Source organism: Epinephelus lanceolatus, chromosome 12, assembly GCF_041903045.1.
Source record: "Epinephelus lanceolatus isolate andai-2023 chromosome 12, ASM4190304v1, whole genome shotgun sequence".
Classification (NCBI taxonomy): Eukaryota; Metazoa; Chordata; class Actinopteri; order Perciformes; family Serranidae; genus Epinephelus; species Epinephelus lanceolatus.
In genome coordinates, this window is record NC_135745.1 from 14,629,382 (window position 1) to 14,642,497 (window position 13,116).

Here is a 13,116-nt window from a genome sequence, read left to right on the forward strand (position 1 = left end):
CAACGCTAAACATTCATTTTGATAATAGATCATTTTGGCCATTTATCGATAAAAAATTCCAGACATTTGTCGATTCTGAAATAGGCTTAACTGTTTTAACCCTTTAAAACCTGAGCAAACTGGCTTGATTTTTTTAAATACATGGGAAGAGGGCAACGAGCAACGAAAGAAGTAACCCCAAAAATTGCTAAAAAAAAATTAAAAAAAATAAAAATTAAAAAGAGAAAATTAAAAACAAGAACATTTGTAAAAAAATAATAATAAATAAATAAATAAATAATAACAAAAAATATAAAAATTCTGTACCATAATTTTAAATATGTAATAATAATAATCAAAAATATAACTTCCCCCTCACTGTTTTTTCCCTTGTTTTTTATTTCAAATAATTTTCTATAAATTTTCATTTTTTTCAATTTGTGGGACATTTCTTACCAAGTTGCTCATTGCCTTTTTTTGCCATGTTTCTGAAAGAAATCACACCAATTAGCTCAGTGTTCAAAGGTTTAAATACTTGCGAAATGTGTCCAAAAGCAGCACAAGAAAAGTGATGTCGCTTCAGGTTTCAAAGGGTTAAGTAAACCTGAGTTTAACAGGGTTATTGTAATAAGGATATTTTTGCATGTTTCACCACAAAGATGTTTCTCAAGACAAACAAAATGCTCCTAAAGAATTCATTTAGGGACATTGCACATGAACACCAGCATGACTGTTTTTTATGTTTTTTAAATTATTGCTGGCTTGAGACCAGCATGTAGTCAAACTAACAAGCCACATATACTAAAAGCAGAGAAGATCAGTTTGCATAGAAGGATTGGTGACTGTTTGAATAGACCCCTCTGGCTCTTGCAAAACAGCAACGAAAATGGAACTGTTGTTTAAGAAGTTATATCTGGGTTCATGGGAGGAGATAATAAAATTAGGACAAGAGACCTGATAAAAGAAGCAAAGATCAGTTGGAAACACACAACTGATGAAGTCCTGAGAATCACTGAGCTTATTGTGTAATTTGTCAATTCTATGAGCATACATGTCTATGTGTCTACCATAGGTGCCTTTCTGGTGCCTTATGGTCTGTTAGCTGTGGTGTGTGGGATACCTCTGTTCCTACTGGAGACTGCAATTGGTCAGTACACCCAGGAAGGATTCATCACCTGCTGGTGTAAATAAAAGAAGCAAAGATCAGTGGGAAACACACAACTGATGAAGTCCTTGATGCTGAGATGAAGAGAGAAAGAAGAAACAGAGAAAATCAGAAGAGGGCTGAAGACAGAGGACAGTGGGCCAGTAAAACAGAGTATATTCTGGTTGTTGCAGGAAATGTGGTCGGCCTGGGCAACATGTGGAGATTCCCTTACCTCTGTTACAAGAATGGTGGAGGTGAATATTATAAAAAAAATTGAAAAAATGGTAATATGGATGATTGGAGATTAAAATATATCCTATGTAATATCTATTAAGGTGCCTTTCTGGTGCCATATGGTCTGTTAGCTGTGGTGTGTGGGATACCTCTGTTCCTACTGGAGACTGCAATTGGTCAGTACACCCAGGAAGGATTCATCACCTGCTGGAGTAAATTGTGTCCACTGGCACGAGGTGAGTTGTGAGATTGAAAAGAGAAATAGTCCCATTTGTACACAAGTATTTATTTATTTTAATTAAGAAATGACATATTTTTGTCCAAAGTTAACTCAACTCTGAAAATGTAGTTATAGAAACATTTAACACATCTCCAGAGATTAAAGAATGCATAACTGTAAAAAAAAAAAAAAAAAAAAAGAAAAAAGTAAAATGTTTTTTATTTGTTTTTTAGGGATTGGATATGGAAATTTTATGATGAAAATATATGACTTCAGCTACATTATAATCCAGGTCTGGGCTCTGTTCTACCTGGTGTTCTCATTCAGATCCCAGCTGCCCTGGGCCACCTGTGAGAACACATGGAATACAGGTAAACTCTAATGTTTAAAGCTCACAAAGAAGTCCTTGGTTCTACCATATATTCACATTTATCCAGGGACTTTCATGTGTTGATTTGTATAATTACTAACATTTATTCTTTGTCCACTAAACTAGCTAACTGTATGGATCCTCAGATTTTGGATTCACCTTCAATAAATCTGACAAATCGGACTGTGTTGACCAACACCACCTTTGCTGCTACTGAGTTCTGGGAGTGAGTTTGAATTTGTTTTCTTTGTTTTCATTGTTTTCTTTTAATGACCAATGATGACATCAAAGTGACTGAATAGCAACATTTTTTATACAGTAAAGATAATTACATAATGGTATCCAGGCAAAATACCTTAGAAGTGCAATGTCATTAATGAACGTATTCTCAATGTTTTTGTATTATATCCTATGACACACACATCCTATGAATTTGTGCACCATGAATGACATTCCGTGCTTAGTGTAAAGTTACACACTTAACATAAAGTTACGTGGGTTAGGTTTAGGTCAAGTTAAGTTAATGGTTAGGTTTAGGAAAGAAACATGGTGACAACATTCACTCAAAATTCACAAGTTTTCAAACACCAGTCTCCTGGGTTGCGGGGAGAGTGGGTAAAGTCTTGAGTTTTGTGACCTAGTCACCACCCCAAGCTACCGCCTTTCAGGACTACCTCATTCTTTACGTCTGTCAGAACATTGGTCTCTTGATTGCAGCATTCTCAAATATGTGGGTTATACACTAATAACAGGATCATGATAATGTGGGACATGTACAAAATTTAATGCATCACTTTCCGTAGGAAAATGTAAAAACAGTGCCCGACAACAGCCTGATTAATGGAAGCCTTTCTCAAAAATGCTAAGTCATGAGCATTTTGGTGCTACTCTCAGCTTCAATTTGACATCGGCACTGTGAGTCCATTGAGTTTTTCTTTGAGTTCTGGAATTGGATGCGATTGGTTAAACATTAGATGTTTGTTAAACAATCAAATGATCATGAATGGGGTTTGCAAGTTAACAGTGAGATAACCTTAAAGGATGATCTTGACCCAAAATTATTATTTTTCATCAGTTTATCTCTCTCTGTGATCTCGAAGACTTGAAAAGTTTGCACTCCCACTTTTTTCATTATTATTATTATTGAGAACTGAACTTCTTAATGTGATAGCCATTTCCTCTGTAATGATGTTGATCAGATGGGGTCATCCCTATGTTTCCAGGGTTCTATGTTCCCCACTTAACCCCGCAAAAAAGCTTCTATGTTCCCTGCTTACACAAAAAGGGTTCTATGTTTCCCACTTGTTTGAGCAGGCAACATAGAACCCGGGAAACATAGAACCTTTTTTGTGTAAGCGGGGAACATAGAACCTTTTTTGCAGGGTTAAGTGGGGAACATAGAACCCTGGAAATATAGATACACTCCCGATCAGACACACAACAGAAAAACAATATCAAAACTTACTTTCATACATTATGTCAAACTCCTTGTGAACCATATTCCACATCAGGTAGCCTATCCACTTGTTGTTTGAGGATACTCCTTAAAAATACATGTAAATAACTGGAGGAGTTAATTAGTGCCAGTTAGACTGTCCTAGTTTTGCTCATGTGTGCACTATGTTAAAGACGTGACTTAGGGCCGTTTCATAGTTGATGCACGCAACGCGAGCAAGCAACGCGAGCGATGCACTTTTCATAGTCAACACATTGAATGCAAGCGGCGCTCGCGCAATAGGGGGTGGCAGAGTCACCGGTACATTCTGGCTAGCTAGTACTGCTGTAGCTAGCTAGTACTGCTATTTTATTAGAGTGCAGGGCACTAGAACTGTCATATAAATGGGGGTGTGCCCGTAAGAGTTTGCAAAGTTTTTCCTCCTCGCCCGCCATTTCATACCTGCTTCTTCTGTGATTAACAAAAAGTGGTTAATTTCAAGTACGTCGCTTGCATTATCACCCCCGCTGGCAACACATGGTATTGCACGTGTTGCTGTGTCGCGTATCAAAAAAATGGACAACACATTTTGAGACTCAAGCACATATCATGGCGGCCAATGCTTCCCAACGCGTGCCTTTGCGTTGACTATGAAACAGCCCTTAGGGTCACTGGGTCGTTGGAGTCTCCTTAATAACAGCTGCCCCACTTGCTACCCTTGTTTACACTGCCATATCTACATAGATAGCAGGATAAACATATTCCACCAAGGATTAAATTATCATTTAGTAAAATAAGTTATATGACGAGACACCACTCTGTTAAACTAAGCCAAATATCTAGAAATCATGAATCATAATTTCTTGTCATATCATGTGTACCTTTTAAATTTTGCCTCTCCACAGACGGCGTGTGCTGGGCATGTCTCGAGGCATTGAGGAGCTGGGCAGTGTGAGATGGGAGCTGGCTTTGTGTCTTCTAGCTGCCTGGGTATTCTGCTACTTCAGTATTTGGAAAGGTGTCAGATCTTCTGGAAAGGTCAATGGAAATACTTTCATTTAACATTTAGACCTACAGTACACAGAAACTATCATCATGAATTTTACTTACATGTTCTATCTTATTTGCATCAGTAAACTCCATTAATTCTGGTTATAACACACACATTTTTTTTGAGACTTTCTTTCTTCTTTTTTAAGGTAGCATACTTCACAGCCACTTTCCCCTATGTGATGCTCCTGATTCTACTCATCAGAGGCTTGACTCTTCCTGGAGCTGGGGAAGGGATCCACTACTACCTGCATCCAAACTTAAACCGCCTGGCTAACCTTGAGGTTACTTGTATGTTATCATGTAGAGCATATTGACAGTTGTTGTAGGTGAGGCTGGAGAAAGACCACCACATAACTGGTTAGTAATCTTCTCAATAACAACCCATATTTCATTTCCTTCTCCATAAGCATCATTCATGCATTCATTCATTATCCGTAACCACTTATCCAGTAAAGGGTTGTGGGGGGGACTGGAGCCTATCCCAGCTGTCACTGGGCATGGGGGTTTACCCTGGACAGGTTGCCAGACTATTACAGGGCTGACACATAAAGACAGATCACCACTCATGCTTATGTCCACATCTTCGGTAGAGTCACCAATTGACCCTTCACTAAGTCCCACCCACGGACACAGACTGGCTATTAATAACGTAGCATCAGGCCAGCTCAGACCAAGTCTGACTCTAATGCAATCGTTTCAGATTTCCTTCATTTTTAAGGCTTGTTTTGTGGATTTCGAGCAAAATGTTGAGGCCTGGGACACGTCTTGTAGTAATGATACTTGTTACCTGGAGAGGTTGGAAAAAGATACACTTTTCTTCCCTGCTCCGATACCAAAATCAAACCCTGAAAAGTGTAGGGTTAGCTAGCTAGCTGCTGGAGATATAACCTACTGAATGTATACACATGCTGCTTTTGCTTTTTAATGATTATAACACTGAAAAAAGACCGACCCTGCTGTACAGGAACCAGTGAAGGGAAGCAGGGAAACTTCTGCTCCTATTCAATCAGCTGTGTGTCATCGCATTGTATGTACATGAACGTTGTTTGACTTCCCCTATAAGATACCTGCAAAGCCAAACACAGTTTATCTGCACACACTGTGATGCCACACAGCTGGTTCAATATCGCCAAAGTTTCCCTTTATATTCATTGTCTTCTGTGGCGATCAGCAGTGATGTGGTGGTTCACTTTTATACTGTGATCTGTAGCCTATAGTTCGGCTATCTTTGTCTTTTTACCCTGTTGTTGCTGCTGAGTCAGTTTGACATACTGGATATATCATTCAACCACAGACTGTAGACCCCTCTGTCTGCGTCTCTCTGGAATCACTATTTTGTTTTTCCAAAAATATGATATGTCTTCAGGGAAGGCAGTTGGTTACAGTGTGGGCTCCATGCTTACTCCAACAGCTTGTCAGACCATCACAAAGGGGCGGGGCTTAACAAAAGGTCAATTAACCTAAGCCCTTTTCTACACAAATATTGTGCTACATAGGGCAGCTACAAAGTCCCTTTTTCATGCGTCTCCTGCATGTTAACACAGAACCAAACGACGGCAGCATCATGTCACTCCAGTGTGTGATTATAAGCTACATTCCAGCATTGCGCAACCAAAAGAGGTGTGACGGGGTTGACATGTAACACAACAGCATCAGCCTCTGGTGTTACATATACACATTGGCACTGCTTTTAAAACAACAACAATGATATAACATGGCAATAACAATTATTTACCATCCTGTTATATGGCAGCTGATCTCGTCCTCTGTTTAAAGGGTAGCTTCCGCATCTCATTATTTTCCCAATTTGCAGTCGTATATATGTTCTTCTTCTTCTTTGAGTTAGCTGCTAACTGCTAACAGCTACTTTTAAAATCTCCTCTGGTAAAGTCGCACACATAACATGTTGTCAAACACGTAGCACGAAGCTGGAGAATGACTGGAACTTTCTATTGTGAAAAATCACCACTAAAAGCTTCTAAACACAACCAGACATGTTCCAACAGGAATATGATCTGAAATCAGGGAGAAATTAACGACATCGGCAACCAAGATAACATGTTTTCCTGAATAGCATGTAGCTACACGTGGCAGTGTATGTGATGTAGCCCAAAGACTTGCAGTAGCTCGCCTGGAGCCGAAATCCGTCATGACCTGGTGTCAACTTGTCTCTCCATGTAGGAAAAAAGTTGGAAACAGAATATTTAGAATAATTATAGATTCTGGATTTACATTTTATACATTTACTTAATTATTTGAAACTTTGGCTGCATTTAACATGCTCAAGGCCTTGGCTTCCAGCAGCTCCGGCCTGGTCTCAGGTGAGGGGCCTGACAAAAGACAGCACAGTTGGCCATGACACTAACAAAAAAATCTTTAATGGAAACTACAAAAAAACTTGAATTAAACAACTTCTTGTGATATTACAGGTGTGGATAGAGGCGGGATCTCAAATATGCTTCTCCTACAGCGTGACTACAGGAACTCTGACTGTTCTGGGCAGCTATAATCGGCACCACAACAACTGTTATAAGTAAGGATAAACTGCAAACCACAATTACTTATGTACCAATATTTGACTTTAAAAGTGTGTGGGATGTGGTAATCATTTTCAAAGAGAGTAAGAGTTAAATGTCACAAACAACAATCAAAACAACAGAATAAAGGACATTTGTATTGTGCTACAAATTCACTTAACTTTTTTTTTTCATATTAGGCCTACCATTTTCAAGTCGCAACATACCTATGTCAATTTCCTCTCAACTGATATGAATTTCTCTGACCTGTAGGGACTGCTTTTGGCTCTGTCTGCTGAACAGTGGGACCAGTTTTGTTGCTGGATTTGTCGTCTTCTCTGTGCTTGGATTCATGGCTCAGAAACAGGGTGTTACTGTTGACACTGTGGTTGAGTCAGGTCCAGTATATTTGAAGATATCATCATATGCAGTGTCTAAGTCTGTAAATTATACAAAGGTGAATACCATGTCCTAACATAAATAGCTGTATAGCTTAATGGTAAGTCTCTCCTTGTTTACTTAACAGGTCCAGGTTTGGCCTTCATTGCTTACCCTCAGGCAACAGCTATGATGCCGTTGCCACAGTTCTGGACTGTCTGCTTCTTCCTGATGCTCATTCTACTGACTGTTGACACACATGTAAGATGTTTTATTGTGCTGATTACCAATGCCTTGCAGGCACAAAAATGAGTTATTTTGTTTATTGTACTTTATCACCAGTTTGTGACGGTCGAGTGTTTTATCACCTCAATAAGTGACTTGTTCCCAGAGCTGTTTCGTAAACCAGGGAGACATGAGCTGCTCGTTTTTTCCATCTGTTCATCCTTCTTCCTCATAAATCTGATGTTGGTCACTGAGGTGAATAAAATATTTCACTGAGGATACTTTCAAACATCTATTGTCACAAAATGTTTTAAAGCTATTTCTCATATTAAAACCTTGTCTCTTTCTATTGCAGGGAGGGGTTTACATATTCCAGCTTATTGATTATTATGGCACTACCAGAGCTTGTCACTATTTCATGGCTTTATTTGAGTGTCTGGCTCTGGCCTGGACTTTTGGTATGCAAGAAAGAAAAAACAACAACTTTTATGGTCTTTTTAATTGTCGTCATATGATCTCACTATTTGTATTTATCTGTGCTTCAGCTGTCTTTCTTCAATAATCAGTTATGATGTCAAGTTCTTCCCTTAAACCTCCAACCTTGGTCACAATCATGAATTTTGATCAGGTGCTGATCGTGTTATTAACATCATTGAGGACATGACAGGACAGAGACCCTCTGTTTTCTTCAAACTGTGCTGGAAATACGTGATTCCTCCACTGTCACTGGTGAGTCAGTTTTAAGAGAAACAAGATGCAGTTGCTTTAATAACAAGACTAAACAGTAGATCTAAACATGAATTACAGCCGATGATGACAAAGATGTTGTCAGTTTTGCAGGTATTTGGTCATAAACAGAACGGACCGGAATGGAACAGAAAAGTCAAAAGATCACTAAAGTTCGAAGGATTTGTTACACCCGCAAACGTAATAACAGCCCACAAACGTAATAAACCACAAACGTAATACAAATCTGCAGCTTTTAATGTAATAATCCTGCAAATGTAATAAATTTCCCACAAATGTAATAGCAGCTGCCTACTACAAACGTAACACACAATTTTATTTTAGGAAATTATTACATATGTGGGAAGGTGAAAATCTAAACTGTAATAACTTCCCATAAATGTAATATGAGACTGAATAATGATCTTTGTGGTTGTTGTTGTTTGTTTGTTTACTTATACACCTGCCAATAGTGATGCGTGTGTTGACAAGCAACCCGCAGGTTGGGTGGGGCGGGTCAGAAAGTGACAGAGCAGCGTTCTGAGTAGGGATGGGAATTGATAGGATTTTATTGATATCAATGCCATTATCGATTCTGCTTATCGATCCGATTCTTTATCGATTCCTTATCGATTCCTCCTGTGAGTTAATGATATCACCTCCTGTTGTTTGTAACCCAATACATCTGCTTTCAGAACGTTTTATTATGAACCTTAAAGCCATGGTCTAGTTTAGAAAGATGATGAGAAAGATTTGAAAAAAAGCATCCCCAGCCTGAGTGTGTCAACACCATGCAGCTAGTGCAGCTATCTCAGGTGAGGCAGCTAACGCAGCTAGCCCAGTATATTATAACAACAAATAGCGTGCAAATCTACTCAACTGCCCTCATCTTACCATCCTTGGTGTTCCCATGAAATCCGACAACAGGAGCGGGGATGCGCCGAAGCTCCACAGTCGGCTAGCAGCTCCAGTGAGGCTAACAACAACAGCGCCCCGCCCGCCTTCCACCTGGAGCGGGGATGCGTCGAAGCTCTGGGCTAGCAGCTCCAGGGAGGCTAACAACAGCGTGAAGTGAAGCTACGGCTTTGGCTGCTTCTGTCTCTCCGCCATTACGTCTTCTTTGTTGTTGAACGGGCTGCTGACTGACGAGCATAGATTCGGCGTAATGAAAAGAATCGATAAGGGAATCGTTAAGCATAAAGGCTAATGATGTCGATGAATTGGACCAGTTGGAACCGATTCTTAACAGGAACCGGTTCTCGATTCCTATCCCTAGTTCTGATTAAGTTAGAAATAACTTACAGAAACACATACACACACACACACACACACACACACACTGGTCATTCCTTGTCAGTTCACAGAATTACTCTGTGGCAGCAAATATGTCGTTTAATTGGATTTATTTTATTTTGTTCTGCCTCTTGTTAATACGGATTTCTCTGCAGCATCTGGCCTACAGTACCTGTTCAGCACCTCGGACAGCAGCGCTGCAGGATGGGTTGGCTCTCACAGGGGGTCAGGTGCAGGTTGTGAGGTTTTAAAAACCATGGTTTACAATAACTTAATCCTCCTCCACTCAAAAATGTGTTTTCTTCTTGTTCCTACAGATGAATGTTTGAGCCTCACTGTGCAGAATGATGTATGTGCAGAGCTTGACACTCAAAGGCTGTTTTCACATTTATCTGCTGAAAATGCTCATATGGTTTTAAGGGCTAGGGCTACGAGCCTATGTTGGTGGCTTATGTAGCCTATGTTTGAACCATTTAATTAAAATATGTCTGCATATCAAAAGCCAAAAACTTAAATATGTTGTTTATTCTTTGGAAGGGTTACAAGCATGATTTGTGACATCACAAATATTTTAGAAGCCAGTCATGGTCCAATGTTCAACTTACACAAGTGTGATGTGGAAACTTGAAGCCTCCAGTGCACATACACTGAGAATGGACTTAACAGTGAAACCTTTGGGATGAAGAATAAAATTGGCATATTGATAGATTCTAGCATTTTTAATGAGGGAGAAGGTGTAGATGTCATTTTAAGGATTTTAACAAGATAATTGATTTTTTTGTGGAAAAACTGTATCATACATTATTATGTGTGTGTGTGTGTGTGTGTGTGTGTGTTTCTGTAAATTATTTCTAACTTACTCAGAACGCTGCTCTGTCACTTTCTGACCCGCCCCACCCAACCTGCGGGTTGCTTGTCAACACACGCATCACTATTGGCAGGTGTATAAGTAAACAAACAAACAACAACAACCACAAAGATCATTATTCAGTCTCATATTACATTTATGGGAAGTTATTACAGTTTAGATTTTCACCTTCCCACATATGTAATAATTTCCTGCAAATGTAATAGTTATTACATTTGCAGAAAATTGTGTGTTACGTTTGTAGTAGGCAGCTGCTATTACATTTATGGGAAATTTATTACATTTGCGGGATTATAACATTAAAAGCTGCAGATTTGCATTACGTTTGTGGTTTATTACGTTTGTGGGCTGTTATTACGTTTGCGGGTGTAACAGGATTCATCCTCTGATGACCATGAATGCCTAGACAAAATTTCACATTAATCCGTCCAGTACTTGTTAAGATATTTCAGTCTGAACCAGGTTTGTGGACTATCCAGCCAACATTGCTAGCATGTCTTAAAATTAGAGCTGACGCTGATGTACATGTCATTCTGTAGAACGTAAAACCTTTTTTCAGCAATGATGCATGACATTATTGTGCAGAATATGTGAAGCTATTTGAAAGGGGCTCTGAAGGCCTACTAATATTTTTTTTAAAGTTAAACTCTTCACTCCATCCCCATTCTCAAGAAAAGAACTCAACTCTGTACACCTTTACAGGGTTCCTTTATCCTGTACCTGGTTGATTTCAAACACCTCAAGATTAATGACTGGTACATTTACCCTGACTGGGCATACGCCTTGGGATGGACCATGACACTCTCCTCTGTTCTCATGGTGCCACTGTGGGCAGCTGGGCAGATGTGTTTAACAGCAGGAACCTTCAGACAGGTCAGTGTGCAAAGAAGACATTTCTGCAACTCTGGATGCCTCAAAAACATGATGCTCTTTGTTTTTTCTTTTAGCTGATGACTCATCTGCTCATCCAAATCCTTTGGTGTGTCCTATACTTACAGCTCTGGGAGCCAAAAAGTACATGAGTGTCATAGCTAATTATCAAAGTAGTGTTGTCAACTCATTTTGTCTGTTCCTTTGTTCCAGCGTTTGTCTGTCCTGTGTCGCCCTGCTGAAGATCCAGCCTGGCAGAGGAGAAAAATGGAAGAGGAGGGAACAATTGTTGAACTGAGGACGCCTGCGACAACTTAGTGTGACCTGCAACGTCAAATCTTGATAGTTTAATCCATTATTTGGACATTTATAAAATGAGTTAAACAGTGTTTTGTTGCATTTCATTGGTCTTTTTTCAGAAATAGTATCATTTCAACCTCTTATCAATAGCATCCCTGAATCTTTACTCTCACTCTTGTAATATCTATATGTATCTATATATAAAAAGTATATCATAGCTGAGTATTAATAGTTCTGTTTTTAGCTGCACAGAACTTATATTAAGGTGAAGAATGCAATAAATATAAGCTACTGGAATGTTTTTTGTCATCAGGTTGAATAATTAAAAATAAACTACTAACTAACTAACTAATATACTACTACTAAACAAACACTCTAACCTGGTTTTTGCCAATGCTACATGTCTTGTTAAATGTAAGGGGAGACTTTGGTGAATTGCTTTGTAGATCAATATATTTGCTATGCACATATGACATAGGACAGAAAAAAAAACTTTCCCTCTTCTGATCCTTGGTTGTTAACTCCCAGGGACAACTTATAATATTCACATTTGTGTATTAGTTTTTACAATAAGTATAAGAATTTTGACAAAAACAAAAATGCCATTAATGTCTTCCTGTTATTTTATTATTGTACATATTGATATTAAAATAGGTCTGGATATGAACCATGAGAGGAAATCAACTGACTTGGACAATTAAAGGTATACTATGCAGGATTGTCGGTTACTCTTTGTAAACATGCTCATTATGGAAAGTGAAAGTAAAAACCAACCCAAGATTCACTCCCATTTGGTGTTTTGCCTTGTTATATTTGTGCTTTGTTAGCACTGTGTCTCTCTGATGTCTGCTGCTTATAGTCTGGCCCCTGGTCACTATCTTTATTAAAAACTCCAAACTCACCTGAACGCAGTACAGTACATGCTCATAAATCCCCCAAACACAGAAAATAAGAAGAAAATCAGAAAATCCAGGTGAAGGGCAGAGTCACTGCAGAAAAATACATCACCACACACTTCCAGTGGGTCATAAGTGGATTACTTCTGTATGAGTCTATACATTAGTATATCTTTAGTAAATGACTTTATCACAAACATAATAGCAGTTAAATATTTTAAGATCTATCACCTCACAGAGATGGACCAACGTCAAGGCGAGCTCAATTATCCCACGAAAAATTTAAATAGTGACAGGTAGTAGGCCTTTATTGCTACATCACAATTCATAATAAGCATAAATTAATACAAATAGTTGACAAAACACACAAGATAAAAATATCAAAGTTTAAAAAGCCAGTGCTGCAGTCCATATAAGCGCTTCAGGCTAGGCTGGAAAGGGCACTTCTAGGCGCACAGATGGTAAGTGAACACTGATATGGCTACAAATGTTATTTTCAGAAAGAACACACTGTATATTAAAATCTGTCAGCCATCTCATGAATTATGACACTCTTGGGTAGGTGTATTAGCAAATCCTGACCTTTTTATTCTTACCAACTCAGGC

At 38.8% G+C, this 13,116-nt stretch overlaps 1 protein-coding gene across 2 annotated transcripts; it reads left to right on the top strand.

Moving 5' to 3' along the window:
- Positions 1 to 454: 454 nt before the first annotated feature.
- LOC117272022 (sodium- and chloride-dependent betaine transporter-like) lies at positions 455 to 12,404 on the top strand. 2 transcript variants are annotated; one of them, XM_033650683.2, is made up of 14 exons: positions 477 to 1,380; positions 1,462 to 1,596; positions 1,814 to 1,951; positions 2,077 to 2,176; positions 4,291 to 4,423; positions 4,585 to 4,719; positions 6,868 to 6,971; positions 7,228 to 7,352; positions 7,481 to 7,593; positions 7,675 to 7,812; positions 7,913 to 8,015; positions 8,186 to 8,286; positions 11,147 to 11,317; positions 11,528 to 12,404. In XM_033650683.2, the coding sequence occupies exons 1-14, from the start codon at positions 1,224 to 1,226 to the stop codon at positions 11,630 to 11,632; spliced, it is 1,758 nt and encodes a 585-aa protein (XP_033506574.1). In that variant the 5' UTR covers positions 477 to 1,223; the 3' UTR covers positions 11,633 to 12,404. The 2 variants fall into 2 exon arrangements, with proteins under 2 accessions (XP_078029113.1, XP_033506574.1); XM_078172987.1 differs by lacking the exon at positions 7,675 to 7,812 and having other exon boundaries at positions 455 to 1,380.
- Positions 12,405 to 13,116: the final 712 nt, after the last annotated feature.

Coding starts and splice junctions, on each gene's coding strand:
- LOC117272022 (XM_033650683.2), top strand. CDS start 1,224: ATGAAGAGAGAAAGAAGAAACAGAGAAAATCAGAAGAGGGCTGAAGAC. Junction 1,597..1,813: donor ATTGTGTCCACTGGCACGAG/GTGAGTTGTGAG, acceptor TTTGTTTTTTAG/GGATTGGATATGGAAATTTT. Junction 6,972..7,227: donor CACCACAACAACTGTTATAA/GTAAGGATAAAC, acceptor TCTGACCTGTAG/GGACTGCTTTTGGCTCTGTC.